This window comes from Lissotriton vulgaris, unplaced genomic scaffold, assembly GCF_964263255.1.
Source record: "Lissotriton vulgaris unplaced genomic scaffold, aLisVul1.2 SCAFFOLD_2046, whole genome shotgun sequence".
Taxonomy (NCBI): Eukaryota; Metazoa; Chordata; class Amphibia; order Caudata; family Salamandridae; genus Lissotriton; species Lissotriton vulgaris.
This window is the reverse complement of record NW_028243252.1, coordinates 418,293-436,450: the sequence shown is the minus strand read 5'-3', so window position 1 is coordinate 436,450 and position 18,158 is coordinate 418,293. Positions and strand designations below refer to the sequence as shown.

Here is an 18,158-nt window from a genome sequence, read left to right as displayed (position 1 = left end):
CGTCCGCACGGTCGCCATTTAAGGCGAAGTGCGCGGGTGGGCGGAGCAGCTGGGAGGCGGGAGCGGGGAGGGAACAGAAGAGAAAAAGGGGCGGGGCCAATGTCGGTGGCGGGAAGCGAGAGCGGAGGGCGGCGAGGTAGGCGGCCAATCAGGAAGGAAACTGGACACGGCACAGGGGATACAAAGAAATTAACAGGCACAAATTTAGGGCAAAACAAATAAAAACGGCAAAATACGCGAGCAGACGGCAGAAACAGACAAGCACAAATTTAGGGCAAAACAAATAAAAACAGCAAAATACGCGAGCAGACGGCAGAAACAGACAAGCACAAATTACGGGCAAAACGAGGAAAAACAGCAAAATACGCGAGCAGACGGCAGAAACAGACAAGCACAAATTACGGGCAAAACGAGGAAAAACAGCAAAATACGCGAGCAGACGGCAGAAACAGACAAGCACAAATTACGGGCAAAACAAGGAAAAACAGCAAAATACGCGAGCAGACGGCAGAAACAGACATGCACAAATTACGGGCAAAACAAGGAAAAACAGCAAAATACGCGAGCAGACGGCAGAAACAGACAAGCACAAATTTAGGGCAAAACAAGGAAAAACAGCAAAATACGCGAGCAGGCGGCAGAAACAGACAAGCACAAATTTAGGGCAAAACAACTGGGAAACCAGAGGGGAGCGACCACGGCGTCAGCGAGGCAGAAGGCAGGCAGAGGGGAACACACGCAGCAGCTGGTGGCCGTGCGGCGCGGGGGTGTCCCACAAGTCCCTCCAGCCCCAGACACAGCAGCCGCCTTCCAGCACCAGAGACATCTACCCTCCAGCACCAGAGACAGCAGCCGCCTGCCAGCAGCAGAGACATCTACCCAGCAGCCCCAGAGACAGCAGCCGCCTGCCAGCACCAGAGACATCTACCCTCCAGCCCCAGAGACAGCAGCGGCCTGCCAGCACCAGAGACATCTACCCTCCAGCCCCAGAGACAGCAGCCGCCTGCCAGCACCAGAGACATCTACCTTCCAGCCCCAGAGACAGCAGCCGCCTGCCAGTACCAGAGACATCTACCCTCCAGCGCCAGAGACAGCAGCCCTCTGCCAGCACCAGTGACGGGCGCTCTTTCGGGATAAGAAGGCTTCGAGGCGCACGATGCTGCTGTCTACCTTCCAGGTGAGGCTCTGTTCCAACCCGCGTGTTCTCGTATCGCTCGTTGGCTGTGGTAGCTTGTTTCTTCTGTGCCTCAGAACACTTTTAAAACACTTTTTATGGTTTACACTTCTTTCAATTGTTGGGGAACTGAGGGTGGACACGTTGTTTCTTTGCCTCACGCACGCGCGTTCCCACAGCCCTTTCACTGAGAGTGTGCCTTGCTTCGTGTTCCACCACCGCTAACACTAGGGGTCCGTCAGTTTACACAGACCAGTGCTTGTTTCTATCCCCGCGGGATGCGAGCAGGACCAGTCCGAATTAGATCTGGTGGGAGTGGCTGAGACCATGACCAGAAGTAGACAAGGCTTTCAGCGCTCGGGTTTAGGGCAGAGATTCAAGCGCCCCTCTGTGCTATGGGTGCGCGCTGAAAACGAGGCTCCCGTGAGTCCACAATCATTTTACAATCACCTTCTCTCCCGCGCGCACACTCATACACACTCTTTCCTTCCTTCTATCACTTCCTCTTATCCTACTTTCTCATCTCTTGTTATTTCTGTTTCTCTTTCTCTCCCATTTCATAATTCTCGCTCTATTTTCTCTTTTGGTGTTTCCTCTCTTCCAGGCTGTCTCACACAACACCCATGATGTGAACACAGGTCGAACAGATCTTTTCACGCTTTCACGTGGTCTCTCGCCCCTCTCCCTCGCACGCACACATAAACACACACAGCACGCGCGTACACACACATTTATTTGTTAATTACGCACCTCGCAGAGTAGCGAGACCCAATGCTTTCTCGTATTTTGTGCACAAATCGAGCACACAAGCAAACATACCGACATACAAACACATGCAATAAAAAACGTTGTTTAAAAAAACTAAAAAAGTCTGCAAGCTGGATAAAACCTCAATTGCTTAAAAAAAAGTTTTTTTCAGTTATTTTATCCGACTACCAATGAATGAATACATGCATTAATTGTCTGAAAACCTACGAAAATATTAAGCTCAATAATAAATACCTTGCTTTAATATTTTTTTTCATTTTAATTTATATAATATATTTTAATACATTAAATGCATTTATTCAACTACCCGGCATGCTATTGTTAATTTGCCTCTTTTGGCAACCAAGCACAATATATATGTAAACAAACTACCCTAAGGTTCTATATATAGGTATATTAATTTCAGTGCTTTCAATGGGCCGGTACTCACCGGTACTGAGTACCGGCACTTCTTCATTTTCTCCCCTTGAGTACCGGCACTTTTTTCTAGAAGGAAGAGAGTACCGGTACTCATGCGGATCTGACTTTAACCGAGGCAGAGGCTCCCTTTATCCCTCAAGTTATACTACGGCAGCACCTTTCAAGCACGTCACGGATCAATCAATGGGGCTCGTCACCAGGACCCAGCGTGAGCTGCTTTGTAAATCAGAGCAGGGGGTGTCTGTGGAGTCATTTGCTTATCCAAAGATCTTTCAAGGTGGCGCTAAGAGGGGGCTGTAAAATCTAATGGGTGGCGTGGGAGGCACGATTCAGGACCTAACAAAAGAACGTATCTGAATTGCTGTCTTGCACACTTCCCCTTCCACACTCACTGATTCCTATTTCATCGACCTTGGACAGAACTTAAGACCGATCAAAAATGTGGAGATTGGCACCTGGTTCCCCAGTACAGACGTCAGCTCTGGCCCTAACTCCAGTGTACAAACTGTGCCGCCTCTCAGCTGCTGGCGAGCACGTGCAGGGGGCAGCTAAGGACAAGCAGGGGTAGCAGTGGCCACCCCTGGAGTCACGACCAGGCCTTGCACTCCGGCGCTCGCGCCAGGGAAGACCCCCGTGCGAGGGTCACTTTCCACGCTGTACGCAGCGCGTCCTCCGTCCTTTGAAAACCACCACTGAAGCCCCGGAAACATTCGTTGTAACCGACGTGCAATGCACACGAGCTGCACTGTCTGTCACTAGAGCATAACGCGCAGCTCGAGCCACCTCTCACGAGCAGCGAAGCGTGGAATCCATCAGGGAAGCCGGGTATTAGCAGCCTGAAGGATCTGTGAACTGAGCCCTCAGGGGAGGGGACTTCCTGTTGGGCGTGGACAAGGAAACATGACATTATTGTGATACTGTCGGTCCTGCCTCAGGCTGTAAATACAAATGGAATTATGCATGGGGCTCAGTGATGCGCGCGCGGTCCTTTGTGTCCATCCGTATGTGTGCACAGAAGAGTTCAGACTCAACATTTGGAAGAGGCCCCTTGCCTGACCCTCAGGGGTCCACAGACACAAATAAATACCTTCCTAACATCAAACCCTTTCTTCTTTCAGAAATCAAAGCCCGTCCTCTCGCTGTCCAGACGGACTCACACTGCGGCCCTGGAAGGTAGGTGTCACGCATGTTCACGCTGGGGCTCAGGGAGGGGGTGGGGGGCTGTGTCCGGGGGTCGGATCACTGCGCCGTGACCTGTGGTTTAATACATATTCTGTGGAGGGCTTGCTAACGATCTGTGGAGGGTTTGTTAATGATGTGCGTCCTAAAGTTTGTTGAATGTTGTGTATCCTCAGGTGTTTTTAACTTCTATGTCCTTGGGTGTATTAAATGGTCTATATTTTAAGGTTTGTTAATGTTCTGTGTCCTAGGGTTTGTTAATGTTCTGTGTCCTAGGGTTTGTTAAATGTTCTGTGTCCTTGGGTTTGTTAAATGTTAGATGCGGCCCGTGCATGTAAGAGCAGTGGCCAGTTGGTGGTGGAGGGGCATTCAGGCACCAACTATGGTCAAATTTGGAGGGGGCGGGGCTAATACTTCCAGCATAAAACTGCAAAGAACAAAGCTTAGGCTACTTCTCAGTAAACGCCAGGGGCGGATTGGCAAGGCGGGCATTCGGGAATGGGCCGAAGGGCCGGTGCCTCAGTGCCCTGTGTGGGCCGTTTTTTTTCTCCCCTGTCCCAGTCCACAGAGAGTGGACTAGGAAAGGGGAGAAAAAAAACGGCCCACAGAGGGCACGGAGACAGAAACTGAGAAAATGAAAGCAGCCTCGTGGTGCGGCCAGACAGCGATTGTCAGCTGTGTGCTCTCCTTCACCCCTACCCTGCCAAGCAATCAAGCGGAGGCTGGGCTGGGGAGGGGTGATTGTTTGTAATAATCGGCCTCCCTGGGGGCCAGGTGTTTCTCAGGCCTTTGAGCCATTTGCACCTCGGCCCCCAGTTAGTCTTAACACCTCGCCCACAGCCCTTCACATTCAGGGCACAGTGGGCGAGGAAGAATGGGTCTTGCTGTGGGGGCCTGGTGATGTTTGGAATTTTTTTGTTTTATTTATTTATTTATGCGATTTTATATGGCGCGGACTTTACCCGAAGGTGTCAGAGCGCTTCACACTAGGAACAGCAATAATACATGAGGAGAAAATTATAAGTGGACAAATTACAAAAGCAAACGTTAAGTTACATGAATCAAAAGTGACAATAGTGAGCAACCAAAATACAAGAGGAGCAAACAATACATTACAGGAGGAAAAAGAGATATGTGTGCAGGTTACAAAAGCGTACAAAATACAAATAGAGGTATAGTACTGCAATTAATGACAGACACTCCAGCACAAGAACAAACGTTACGTAGGCAATGGTGGCACTTGTGCAAGTATCTAAAGCAAACAAAAGTGAGAGGTAGCATACAGTGTGATACCAGAGAAAAGTGACGTGTGCAAGTTACAAAAGGGTACCATACACAGGTACAAGGGTAATACTACAGTAAATGGTAAACACTCAAACTGCCAGAACACACTGGGAAGGCACTTCCCATGCACCAGCTTCACCTCAGCCTCCCCCCTGGCTACCTGGCTGCCTTGGATGACTCAGAAAGCTGTGTTTTGTGCTCCCCTGCCAGGACATTTTCCCAAGGCCTGGAGGGTTGATTAATTTACTAATTGCAGGGGCCTTACCTCTGTTCATGTGCTCCTGAGCTGAAGGTCTGGGGAGGGCTGAGTAGGTTAGTAATAGCAGGGGCTTTGCTGCTTTTCAGGTGCTCATGTGCAAGAACAGTATCCTCCCACTTTCATTCCTTGTCTGTGCAAATGGTGTTTCATGAAAGGGCACGCCCCTTGAATGTGGGCCACGCCCCTTAAATATGGGCCACGCCTCTTGAATGTGGGCCACTTTTTTCGTCAGTGCCCGGGCCGAATTGTGATCCCAATCCGACCCTGGTAAACGCATTCTCACTCTGTGGCAGCGAAAGTCATTTGCAGCTTTAAGGAATAGGCAGAGTGGAGATGCGGGGGCTCCAGAACGGGTGACATCAACCCAAAGACTCATTTTCATGTAAGGCAGTGGTCTTCAAACTTTTTAATGTCCCCCCCAGTGGGGGGAAAAATCATCTGGCCCCCCTCAGAATTTTTCACAATTATTTTATTAAATTGGCAATGTTTAAACATGTCTATACATATGTAAACATTGCAGTTATGTTCTTTTACTGTTTTTTAAAAAAGCAATCAAATACATGATTGCCAAACATACTATTCTGGTCAGGCAGGCCTTACTAACACATCCACGTATCCACAGTGTGACTATCAGAAGTGGGGGATTGAAGAATATTTAGAGCCCCTCCCCTTTTGACACCTTCTCCCAGCCTGGAAATGAATGACAGAAGATGCTAGTGATGGCCCATTACAGAGTGGATGGTGGCGCTCAATTTTTTCAGCTTAAAATAAAGTACTGTTATCAGCACAATGCTTTATTTGGTCTGAGCCTGAAGCCCCCCCTGTGATCACTTGAGGCCCCCCTAAGGGGACTCGCCCCCATTTTGAAGACCCTGATGTAAGGTCTTTTAAAGACCTGTTCAATACTTGGTTGCGGCTGCGATTAGACGCCTGCCAAGCCAGCCCACAACAGCTCAAGAACTGTCTGTGTGTGGGGAAGCTGTCTCGGCCTGGGCCTACACACATGACGGGGGAGAGGGGAGGCTGAAGCCCTTTGAGCCTTATGGGTGTTGCACGGCTGGGTGGATTTGACAGACGACCAAGAGGCAAAATTAAAGAAGGAATTAGTTTTCCCTCGTAGTCGTCTGCCGAAATCCCCCCACCCAACCTGCTCCACCGCTCTTACCTACATGGGCCGCTACTGTGAAATTCTCTGTGTCCTAGGGTTTGTTAATTGTTCTGTGTCCTAGAGTTTATTAAATGTTCTCTGTCCTAGGGTTTATTAAATGTTCTGTGTCCTAGGGTTTATTAAATGTTCTCTGTCCTAGGGTTTATTAAATGTTCTCTGTCCTAGGGTTTGTTAAATGTTGTGTGTCCTTGGGTTTCTTAAATGTTCCGAATCGAAGGGTTTGTTAAATGTTCTATGTCCTAGGGTTTGTTAAGTGATTTGAGCTCTAGGGTTTGGTAAATGTTCTGTGTTGTAGGGTTTGTTAAATGTTTCTTGTCGTAGGGTTTGTTACATATCCTGTATCCACAGGATTGTTAAATTTTCTATGTGATAAATGATTTGTGATTTAGGGTTTGTTAAATATCTGTGTTCTATGGTTTGTTAAATGTTCCATGCCGTAGGTTTTGCTAAATGTTCGTGTCGTAGGGTTTATTAAACGTCCATGTCCTAGGGTTTGTTACATATATCCTGTGTTCATGGGCTTGTTAAATGTTCTATGTCCTAAGGTTTGTTGAATGTTCTGTGTCCTAGAATTTGGTAAATGATATGTGATCTAGGGTTTGTTATATGTTCCAGTGCCTACTACGCTGACGAAGGTCTTCGTTCAGCCGCCTCTCCTTGTCCGGGCGATGCTGGCTGAGATCCGCTTGAGCTCGTTCTCTTTCTGGTCCAGATCTGCTGGATTTCTTGTCTTACTCTACCCTGGTGAGCAGTAGGTCTTATCCTCTCTCTTCTTCCTGTGCAGCGCTGGAAGGCTCCCCTCTGGAGAAGGCGGTCACTAGCAGCTTTGCTTCCTTTATCCATGGAGTCCAGTTGGATCACCTGTCCCAAGTGGTGCGACACCGCAGCAAGCGCATGATCCTGGACAGCATCGGGGTTGGACTGGTGGGAAGCACAACGCATGTGTTCGACATCGCCTTGGGATACTGCCAGGTAAGATGAGGCCTGGAACACACCATGGATCAATCATCCCTTTAGAAGGAACCCTTAGACCACAGGTGGCCAACAACTCCCTGAGATCCCACAATGTGTGATTGGGCTTAGACCAATCAATGGAGCATTGTGTGAAGTGTTTTGGGAGTCCCAGGACAGTCCCTCAAATTTGAGCAGTCAAAGCCTTTTATCACTTGTGTCCTGAGTATTAACCCTACTACTGAACGCAAAACTGAACACAAAAAAACTGGGCACAAAGTGCACCCCTTAAGCACTTCATCCCATTGGTAGCTAAGTTGTGCAGTTTCAAGTCTTACTCAAAGAGGTGGTGTGGGACTGACATTCAAAACTCAATCAAACGTCTAATAGTAATCATTAGATTCTTGCCAGCCAGTGTTTTTACTCAAAGAGAAAAAGTGCTTTACCTTAGCCACACAACATAATACTGCACAAAAAATAGTAGACTGCAAGACAAACATGGTGCACAATAATTAATGTAACAATTTCTGTTTGAGGATTTTCAGGCCTGAGACATTGTGTGCTCTCTTCAGTGTGAACTCTGGCCCACTGCCCTATCGAGAAGCAGGTCTTTTGGCTCCTCCCATTTCTGGGTTCTCCTCCTCGTCTACCACTCCTCACCAAAAACATTCCTAGGTTTGTGGCAGCGTCTATCAATTTCTCAAGTCCCAGTTCTGTTAATATTCTTCTCTTACACTGTAGGAGTCAGTCAGCTCTTCCCCTCAAGGCAGCTCTCAGGCAGCTTCTCCAGGCAGATTTGTAGAACATCCTTGTTCCGGTTCCATAACCTGGTGGAGAGGTGTTAGCAGTCAATGACGACAATCTTCGAGCACAGAAAAGTTTCTCATGACCACTGGTGTGAAACCCTAGCATTCTGGTAGAGAAATTCTCAAACATTGGCTAGTAGGGTCTACCTAATACTTGTTCCAAGTTTGCAGATAGTTTGTGCATTCCACATGTCAAGGGTTTCAGGCAGTTCAGGACTTTTGCACATTCCTCCTAGACATGTGCATATAGTCATTGCCTAAAATAGTGCAAGATAAAAGACGCCACAAATGCATGCAAGCAAATACTCAATCATGCGGGCGGGATGACCCTCGCCGCAAAGTTCAGCCTGCCTATCACCCCTTGTATGTCCCTGAGGGTGGCTTTGTGCCGGCCTCTTAGTTTGGCTATTTCTTCCCTGAACTCTTGTACCTTCTCCGGGGGGAGCCTGGCGGTCCCCGTCGTGGAGTCAAGCTCAATGCCCAAAAACGTCAGTCTAGTCGTTGGGCCTGTCGTCTTCTCTTTTGCTAAGGGGACTCCGAGTGTTTCGGTCAGGTCCTCGAACGCCGCCAATGTACTGGCGCACGTCGGCGATCCCGCCGGCCCTGTGAACAGGAAGTCGTCCAGGTAGTGCAGCTTCCCGCCCCCTTGATGTCTGTCGTGGAGGGCCCATTCCAGGAAAGTGGCGAATTGTTCAAAATAGGCACAAGATATGGCACACCCCATGGGCATGGCTTTGTCGACGTACGTGTCCCCTTCCCATTGGAAGCCCAGCAGGTGAAAGCTGGTCGGGTGTACCGGTAATAACCGAAAGGCAGATTCGATGTCCGCCTTGGCCATGAGAGCCCCTTTCCCTGACGCTTTGACTAGCGCGATAGCGTCGTCCACTGACGCGTAACCCACCGAGCATGCTTCCTGGTCGATGCCATCGTTTACGGACCCCCCCTCGGGGTATGACAAGTGGTGTATCAGCCTGAATTGGCCCTTTTCTTTCTTCGGAACCACCCCTAGTGGGGAGATGACTATTCCTTCGCACACTTCTTGGGGGAGGGGGCCCTCGATTCTGCCCAAGTTCCTCTCTTTTTCTATCTTCGCGCCCACCACCCGGGGATGCTGCCTGGCTGACTGTAAGTTCTTCGCTCCTGTTAATGGCAGTGAGCCTTGAAACGGGATAATGAAGCCTTCTTCAAAACCCTCAACCAGCGTCTTTGCGTCTGTTTTGTTTGGATACCTGTTTGCTAAACTGCGCAGCTGTTGTGTATTAATGGGGGACCTAGCCAGCTGGCACTGCTCAATGTCTACTAGTGTCATGCCCCCACTGGCCTTCGGGCTAGTGCTTCTTGTGTTTCTCCTTCTTTTCGCTCTTTGCTTCCCGCTTGGAGCCTTTGCATGTAGCTGCCGCGTGCTTCCCTCCGCAGCTTGAGCACGCATGTTGGAATTTGCACGAGGAGCCCCATGAACAGTCCCCCGCATCATACCGCCAGCATATGGCCTTGGTCGCGGGGGGGGAGTTGGACCGCCTAGGGAAATGTTTCTGGTGACTTTTGTTCTTCCCCTTGTGGGACGAGCTCCGAAAGGACTGGTCGTATTTCCCCGTCCAGGCTCTAACTTCTTTGGCCGCGAGCATCTTATGAATAAAACCTGAAACGTCCTCCTCGTTCCACTCCATCTCTGGGTGCCTCTGCATTTTTAACCTTAAACCCTTATCGTATTCCAACCATGCATCCCCGGGGAATTGCCTCTGCGCAGAATGTATGTTAGCCTCATACAGCCATAGGTCAGCCGCGCAATGCGGGAACCTCTCTACTATGATACACGCCATGATCCTAAAAGCGTCTAGCCAATTCTCAAAGTTCCGCTCCTTTCTAGCCCCTCGCCTCTCCCTTTTCTCGTCCTCTCTCCTGTCACATGTGGTCAGGTCGAGGCCCTCTAGCTGTATTTCTAGGAGCGAGAATATATCGATGAACTCCTTGCGCCATATCCTCTCTTTCACTGCGAGAGGAATAAGGCACGCGAGCCCCGTGGCTTTCGTCGTCAAGGAGGCAGGACCGGGGGATGGTCTGGCGTACAGGTCACTGCCTAGCCCCCCCGACCCCGGGCTCCCGGACCCAGTATTATACCCCCAACCGGGTAATGGGGAAACCTGATCCCCCTGTGGGGACAGGCCCACCTGATCCTGCACCCTTGACTGTCGGGCCCACCCCGGATCCATCATATGCCAAGTTAAGCCCCCTGACTCGTCGGTGCGTTGTTCCCTGGGCCCCGCCGCCCCCTGCCCTGAGCTGTTCAGTAGCGCCGGAGCGAGCGATTTCAAGCATTCTTTCACAATGGTACTAATATGCTCACCATTAACCGCTCTGTCGTTCGTATCCTTTTGCTTGCTGTCGACTGACTTCAGCGGCGGGAGCTTCTGTCGCACTTTCTTTGGGGGATTCCTCTTGGCCGTCCTCTTCCTCGGCGAGGTCTTAGGCTTCTTGGGTGCTGACGGGCCTGCTTCCTCCTCCGCCTGGCCGTCCGGCCTATTCTCCTTCCCTTTGGCCAAATGGGGCTGGAGCCATTCGTCGCTGTGTACCGCCGATATCTCGCGGATCTTCTTCAACACTTCCGCCATGTCTCCTGGCTGATCTTCCGCCATGTTGTCCCCAAGGCCTAGATCTGGTTTCAGCGGGCTAGCCTGCGCCGCTGGGTCGGAAGGAATTCCGGACCCGCCTTTGAACTTCTTTGCACGTGCGTGCTGTGTGTCCGAAGAAGCGGCTCGATGCGCGCTTCAAGCTAGACAATGCTTACCGCGCTGGAGCTTGGAAAAGGTCGCCGAGCTCGTCTTCTCTCTCCGACGCTTCGGATCCCGGGGAGCTGGGTGGAGAACTTGACCGGCGCGCCGCTCCGTGCTGTCGTCCTTCTGTTACGTCCGTCCTTCGCCGCCTCCTGTCGCAATCGGTCTTCTTCAAACGATGTCGTTGTCGCGCCGCTCTCCCAGCTCCTTCGAAGACGTTGTGATTCTGGCTGGGGAGCGGCGGTGCTTAAATCCCCTTGAGCCCCCTATGGGCTCCAGGTGAGACCCCCATTGATTGGGGGGTTCAAAGGTAGCAAGTTTAGCCATTGGTCGCCCCCCATGGGCGCCGAGGTCACAAGGTCACTTCCTGTCGGGGTGGCTGGTGCGCACCCCGTTTCCGCCCCCCCTGAGCCCCCTATGGGCTTCAGGTGAAACCCCTTTGATTGGGGGGTTCAAAGGTAGCAAGGTTGGCCATTGGTCGCCCCCCATGGGCGCCGAAGTCACAAGGTCACTTCCTGTCGGGGTGGCTGGTGCGCACCCCGCTTCCGCTGGTCCAGGCCGCTTCGGGGCACCCAGGGCCAGTTCCATCCCCCTGTTGGCACAGCGTGGGTTATGGCGCCGGCCTTTGAGCCTCCCCCACCCTGCGGGTGGGTGCGGCGGCCTCTGCAATTAACCCCTCCCATGCTCGTGACGGAATCTTTCCGTCACGAGACTCAGGTGGGCTGTGCTGGTGACGGAACGGTTCCGTTACGGCCCGCTCGCCGAGCCTGCGCGGCGCGAATTCCGCGCCTGCGCTGACGTTCTGAAGAGCGGGCGGGGCCATGATCTAACTGTTCGGTCACAAGCACAGCTCACCCGTGGGCCGTGATGGAGCGGTTCCGTCATGAGCACGGGACCGCCGCGCGGCCCCGCCTCCCCCTTAGCGCTGCGGCGGAATAGCCGCCGCAGCAAAGGGGTTAAGTCATATCTGTTTACCATCAGGGTGGGTGTTTGTTATGTAAGGGTATCCAAATTCTATTATGCAGGAGAAATTAGACTTCAATATAAGCAGCAACACCCAACTAAAGGCAGACGAGATGTTTCAGTTGAATATTTAGCTGAGATATTACTAAGTAAAGAAAATCAGATATTAATTCAACTAACCGGCCATGGGTCAACAATTTCACAACCAGTTCCTGCCGCTACGTGATCTATAGACAAAAACGTACTGTCAACTACATCCTGGGCAATACCGTGTACAAAGTAGCACACAAATAGTTCTGTGTTTGATGTTCAACTAACTGGTCATGGGTCACCAGTTTCATATAATGCTTCAGTCTGCCTCCGCCTGATCCATAGACAAAAACTTACTGCCAAGGATAGACCAGCTGTCAACTACATACCGGCCAATACCACATGCAAAGTTACGAACAATTACTCATGTGTTTGAGGTTCTACAGATTAGACTTCAGAGTTAGACAACCTTGTACCATCAGACAACAGAGGTCCCAACAAGCCTAGGTGGGTCAATATGCCAATGGGATTTGTTTTTTTAAGATAAAGATGCATGTAATCTGTCTTTGACTAACTATGTTTAACAAGGTTTCCTGCTACTTACAATGGGAGGTGAAGACACCTGTTGGGTTGAGAAGGATGGGTTATTTACAATGTTCTCACCACCCATGGATGGGAGGAGTTTAGAGCTCAGTGCATCTTACGGGATAGTGTCATAGGCTGTAAGGAGTAAACCTTGCACTGGGATAGGTTGTTTCCCTGTACTATCCTGTGCATGACTCATGCAGGGGTGTCTATACTCCTAAGTAGCTCCTGATAAACCCCACAGGATGTATCAGTCGGTGCATTGTCGCCTCATAAGAGTTTCTCTCTTTCTCCTCTAACAGGACCTGTATCCCCCTTCTGCAACAAGCTCTGTTTACGTACGACGTGGACTGCGATTCTCGCCCACTCTTGCTGCATACACCAATGGAGTGGCGGTAAGGCACCGGGCAGCTCCCTCTCATTCAATCTATTGATTAGCCTATGAATCTGTGTGTAATGTCAGTGCAACTGTTAGACTGAGGTGTGAGGGTGAAGACCAGGCAGCTTTACACTTTGCCCGAATCCCCACCCCTGGTTCACATCAATATGGTTGAACGCCAAAATAACCTTCCAGGTGTGAGCTGTGAGTTTCTAGGATGAACATGCACCCTCCATGGACACAGTGATTGGACATGGATCTGGATCCCTACTTGTTGTGTGGCAAATGGACCATTTATTCTCTAAAGGATTCTAGAAGGCGATGACGTGGATTGTCTTGTGAATACTGGATCCTCCTGTCCTCTGCCCTCTTTGGAGAGGGGTTCTCTCAGACAATAGCATAGCTGAATGTCCAATTGTGAATTATGGGATCATCTCCCTTCTGTAATATGTTTCTATAGGGCGGAGGAATAGTCAATCTTCTGAATGACATCATGTCTCCTCCGCCTTCTGTACTTAGCTCCTATTGGTCAATGGGATTGTCGCTCTGCTGATTGGCAGAGCTTGAATCCTCCCTCTTCAGTACTGGGCAGCAGAGCTGTCTCTGAATATTCTTTAAAGGTCCTCTAACTCTCTCTCCTCTCTCCACAGACTCACGCTATGGACTTTGATGACACCTGGCACCCTGCCACCCACCCCTCGGGTGCTCTGCTGCCTGCCCTCTTGGCTACTTCTCAGATGCTGCCTATGGGTTCAAGGCCCAGCGGTGCAGACCTCCTGCTGGCATTCAACGTGGGCATCGAGGTGCAAGGAAGACTCATGAGGTTCTCCAGTGAGGCCAGCAACATCCCAAAGAGGTATTGTCATGCACACCAAGACGATGTATGTATCGAGGAGCTATGTGCTATGCTAACAGAGGGTTTGTGCTTAATTGAGGAGCTATGTGTGATGCCCTCAAATGGCATTTACATTTCTAGCAGTTAATCATGGTGTCTACAGATGGCATTTAGATGCAGAGGGTCCATGCATTATGCCCACAGAGTGTGTTTAAATAACTAGGACTATATATAATACCCACAGAGGACGTCAATCAAATTAACTTGCATTTATGATGCCCTCAAAGGACAGCAGCATCATCAGGGAGTACATATAATGCCCACAGAGGGCGCCACTAGCTCGGTGAGATGACCACAGTGGGCATTTATACCCCCACAAAAAATGTGATGAGCACAAAGGACAGCAACACTGCCAAGAGGTTAATTTGATATTCCACAGACGCCAAACTATGCCTCCGATGCACATATGATGCCCTCAAAATAAGCACATGCAAATGGAACTTAGTAGGTTGTAAACATTGAATTTTCTTAATGTGCCAATACCGCACCATATCATTAGTATACTTGTCTGGCTTTACTGCATGATATAAGTAGCATTACATATTACATTGCTGATATTACTGTGATTCCCTAGAAATAAATGTCTGATATTAACCTGTTTTGGCTACTATTCACAGTGCATTAATCTCTGTTAACCGCCCACCTCACATGCAATGCACATAATGAAGGGGAAGGACAACTAACAACTGTTAGTACTTGAAAGCACCTGGACAGTGATGCTATTAGTAACAGTCCCCTCCAATGCCACCTTACATGAAGATAATCACCCCCTGCCCCCTTCCTGGTCATGTTTCCGCTTTGCCTCTCGCATAGAAGGTAGAAAAGCCAGCATGCTTGGCATTGTATTGCCAATCTTAGCATTTCATCTGTGGTGCATGGACCTCATTTTATCACTTTCATTATCCGTCTGATATTACAGCTATAAAGGGTCTCTTCAGTTAATGATCTCACAATATATATAACCACCCAACTACATTATAAATCAAAGGAAGCTTCTGCAACCCTTACTCTTGGTAACTGTTGATGATGTGTACGATTGAGTAAGAGGATACGTTTTCTAATACTGTTCAGTGGATGGTTCCTTCATATGTTACTGCCATACGTTATTACATACCTGACATGATCTGATCGCGTTTTCACTGTTTACAGTAATCACATTACTTCACTTGGCATCAATGTCTGATTTTTCTCTGTCTCCTTCCAGGTTTCACCCTCCCTCTGTGGTTGGCACCATGGGCAGTGCTGCTGCGATAGCCAAGCTCCTTTCCTTGAATAAAGACCAGTGCGCCCATGCTCTGGCAATTGCCACTTCCCTGGCGGGGGCACCCATGGCCAATGCCGCAACCCTTGCCAAGCCTCTACACATTGGCAATGCCACCCGTCTTGGGATGGAAGCAGCGCTTCTGGCCGCCCGTGGGATGGAGGCCAACCCCCTCATCTTGGATGATGTTCCTGGCTGCTCAGGGTTCAGCGCTTTCTATGGTAACTACCAGCCCTCACCCCAGGAAATGCCAGGTGAAGACTGTAGTTTCCTCCTGGAGAAGCAAGACATCGCCTTCAAGAGATTCCCTGCACACTTGGGCATGCACTGGGTCGCAGACGCTGCCATGTTAGTAAGGAACCGACTCGTCAATCTCATGGGTTGCTTCAATCCCTCTGCCATCCAGAGAATTCTTCTGAGGGTCCCAGTGTCTAAGTACATCAACAGGCCCTTCCCTGAGTCAGAACACGAGGCCCGACACTCGTTCCAGTTCAATGCGTGCACAGCCCTCCTGGACGGAGAACTGGGCATCTCTTCTTTCACTGAGGACAACCTCATGAGACCTGGTCTGATCAACCTGCTGGAGAAGGTGGTGCTGGAGCATCCTGTAGACAATGAAGCCAACTTTGACAAGATGTACGGAGAGGTGGTTCTTCTGCTGGAGGACGGGACTCTCCTGTCGGGGCGGTGTGATACCTTCTATGGGCACTGGAGGAAGCCCCTCAGCCAAAACTCGCTCCGTGAGAAGTTCCGCTCCAATGCTCTCCATGTGCTGCCCAAATACCAGGCTGAGGATATCATTGAGATGGTGGAGGATATAGAGCGCCTGGAAGACAGCTCAAGCCTGGCCTCCTCCCTGCAATAGGCAGCTGTCAATCAGAAATATATGCAACAGCTGTCTTTGCCCTGAACTGTATCCCTTTCAATGCCAGCAGTGAGGTCCATTCCTTCTGGATTCCTGGGAAATGTGCAAAATATGTTGTTAAACATTCTTGTGTGAATTATGACAGGACTGTCATAGAAATATATTTACCATTTCAGAGTTCCCCCAAACAGATGAACCATACAGATCCCTGGCTCCTTGTAAATTCTCATTCGGGGGACAGTCTGATGCTGTTTCTGGGTTGACTCCTTCCGAGTAATCCGTTTTGAACTAAAGTATTTATAATTCAGTGCACTGCTGCTTTTAGAAGCAATTCTGTATTTTCTATTAAGTATATTTATTTTTCAATAATAGTGTGATTGACCTCTGTAATGTAACTTTCAATGTTAATATTTTCTGTAATTATTGTGTAGTTCGACTCAGGGCATTGGCTGGTCCAAAGCTTGTATTTTTGTAAATCATGCTGTCCTATTTATAGAGAAGGCCCAACCCATGTGAAGACACTTAGTCCTGTTTAATTGAGTGATGAACAAATGAAGAATTTCCAAATGAGGGTGCTCATCACTGCTTGAAACCAACTGACCCTGCTAAGATGGGCCGTGGTGATGTGACTGCTGCGTCACCAGGTGGAGCCTGTTACACTTTACAGGCTCACCATGGGACACCCAGCAATCACATGCTAGCAGGTAGCACTGGGCATCACCCAGCCACAATATTTAATAATTCCTTTTTGGGACTTAGGTTTTAGTGAAGCCCTGGAGCTTAGGTTTCTGTGAGCCTGTGTTTATCAGCTGGCCTCAATGAAGTCAATGATGTGAAATTGAAGAGGATAAGCATCAAGTCACATGACGTTGCCTGCCAAGGGCAGCTCAATTTCAGCCTCAGAGCAGAAGCGAATCAGACCTGCAATACATTTGATTTGTGTCATCCGTTTGTACCATAGCAAGATTTTTTTGCATAAACTGAATAAACTTTCTATTAACTTTGAACATTTCACCTGTTGCATAAATAACAAGCATGAAATCCATAACTGTGACTCGGGACTGAGAAACAACACAGGCACCAACATGCATTCTGGTGTGCGTTATACTGAATATTTGTGATTTGCATTTTTCCAACTATTAGAGGTAAAATGCCCAGTGAGAAGCCACTGAAAAGTCAGTCAGGTGAAGGGCAGCTTAGGGACTATGGGGCTCATGGAAAGAGTTAGTCTTGTATGTTGGGTACTGAAGGAACCCCCAGAAGGGCAATAGACATGCTTTCAATGTGCCATAAGAATTAAGCTAAACCCTACTGACGAGCCCCAAATTGGGCAAAGTCATTCTGGGGTTGATTGAGCCCCCTTCCCCGTGGGGATCTTGACTGGCAGTTCAGGAATCATTGTTCCCATGAGGGGCAGGGCTGGTACTGATTTGCACAATGTGGGTGTTTGTATAGAGTGGCATTGTGGGTGAAAAATGATGCACTGGAATGCAGCCCTGGTCATTCCATCCTCACCTTGTTGTTGTTGCAGTTGATGCCCTATGTGCGATGGGGCTGCACCCCTCTCATTTAGTAGTAGATTTTCCCCATTTTCCCACCACACACTCAGTCTCTGCTATTTATACTACTAATTCATGGAGCTTAGTATGTGGAGATCGTCACCAACGTGGAAAAGGTCTCTACACTGAAAACACAAGGAAGACAGAGGTGGCGGTCCCTGGCTGCAAGTTTGTGAATTGTATCACTTACAGAGAGAGCCATTCTGGAATGGCATTACGTCAGATATTAAGAGAATTATCAGGAACCCTATTTGGACCGAGACAGATTCATCGATTATATACCTTTAAAACGCCCTGAGGAAGCCCCAGGCCAGATGGCCGTGTAAAGGGGTGAAACCCGTGTTGGCTGCTCTTTCACTCACTCTCACGGACAGAGTGACAACACCATTATAAATACCTAACAATATGAACCATTGTTTGATTGGGATTTTTCCATAAAAAATACAGGAAACAAATCTTACCCTGACAATCCTGTTGAACCTTGTTTATATTAGGGGGTTAGGGGTTTCCACCTGTCAAGGGCAAGTATCATAATAGAGAACTTTTGCTCGATATACAACCAGTAAGGGATCAGGACCTTTTCACCCCTTACCTCATAAAACATGTGATTTGTATGTTCTATCACACGAGTGGTACCAGAGTGGTGCCACTTCACATATTACAAAATGCAGTTCGAGACTCAGACACATTAATGGGGGGTTCCTTACGGGCGCCCCAACACACATGCCTTGATGCTGTCTGTGGTAATTCATTAATGGCAGGGTTAACACGCTTGCATTGGCTTCGTAAAAAAGATGTGGCTGTCAATATTGGTAGCACCTGATCTGATTCGTTGTTTTTC

General features: G+C 49.1%; 1 protein-coding gene across 1 annotated transcript; it reads left to right on the top strand.

The window, feature by feature from the left end:
• The first annotated feature begins 880 nt into the window (after positions 1-880).
• LOC147668652 (cis-aconitate decarboxylase-like) lies at positions 881-16,852 on the top strand. The gene is made up of 6 exons (XM_086948551.1): positions 881-1,177; positions 3,481-3,535; positions 7,037-7,224; positions 12,661-12,753; positions 13,388-13,593; positions 14,837-16,852. Exons 1-6 carry the CDS (start codon positions 1,157-1,159, stop codon positions 15,756-15,758), a joined length of 1,485 nt encoding a protein of 494 aa, XP_086804677.1. The 5' UTR covers positions 881-1,156; the 3' UTR covers positions 15,759-16,852.
• The last annotated feature ends 1,306 nt before the right edge of the window (positions 16,853-18,158 follow it).

Excerpts from the sequence above, each read along its gene's own strand:
- LOC147668652 (XM_086948551.1), top strand. The coding sequence starts at position 1,157 with ATGCTGCTGTCTACCTTCCAG. Across the intron at positions 12,754-13,387 it reads CATACACCAATGGAGTGGCG|ACTCACGCTATGGACTTTGA; the intron begins GTAAGGCACCGG and ends CTCTCTCCACAG. Across the intron at positions 13,594-14,836 it reads GCCAGCAACATCCCAAAGAG|GTTTCACCCTCCCTCTGTGG; the intron begins GTATTGTCATGC and ends GTCTCCTTCCAG.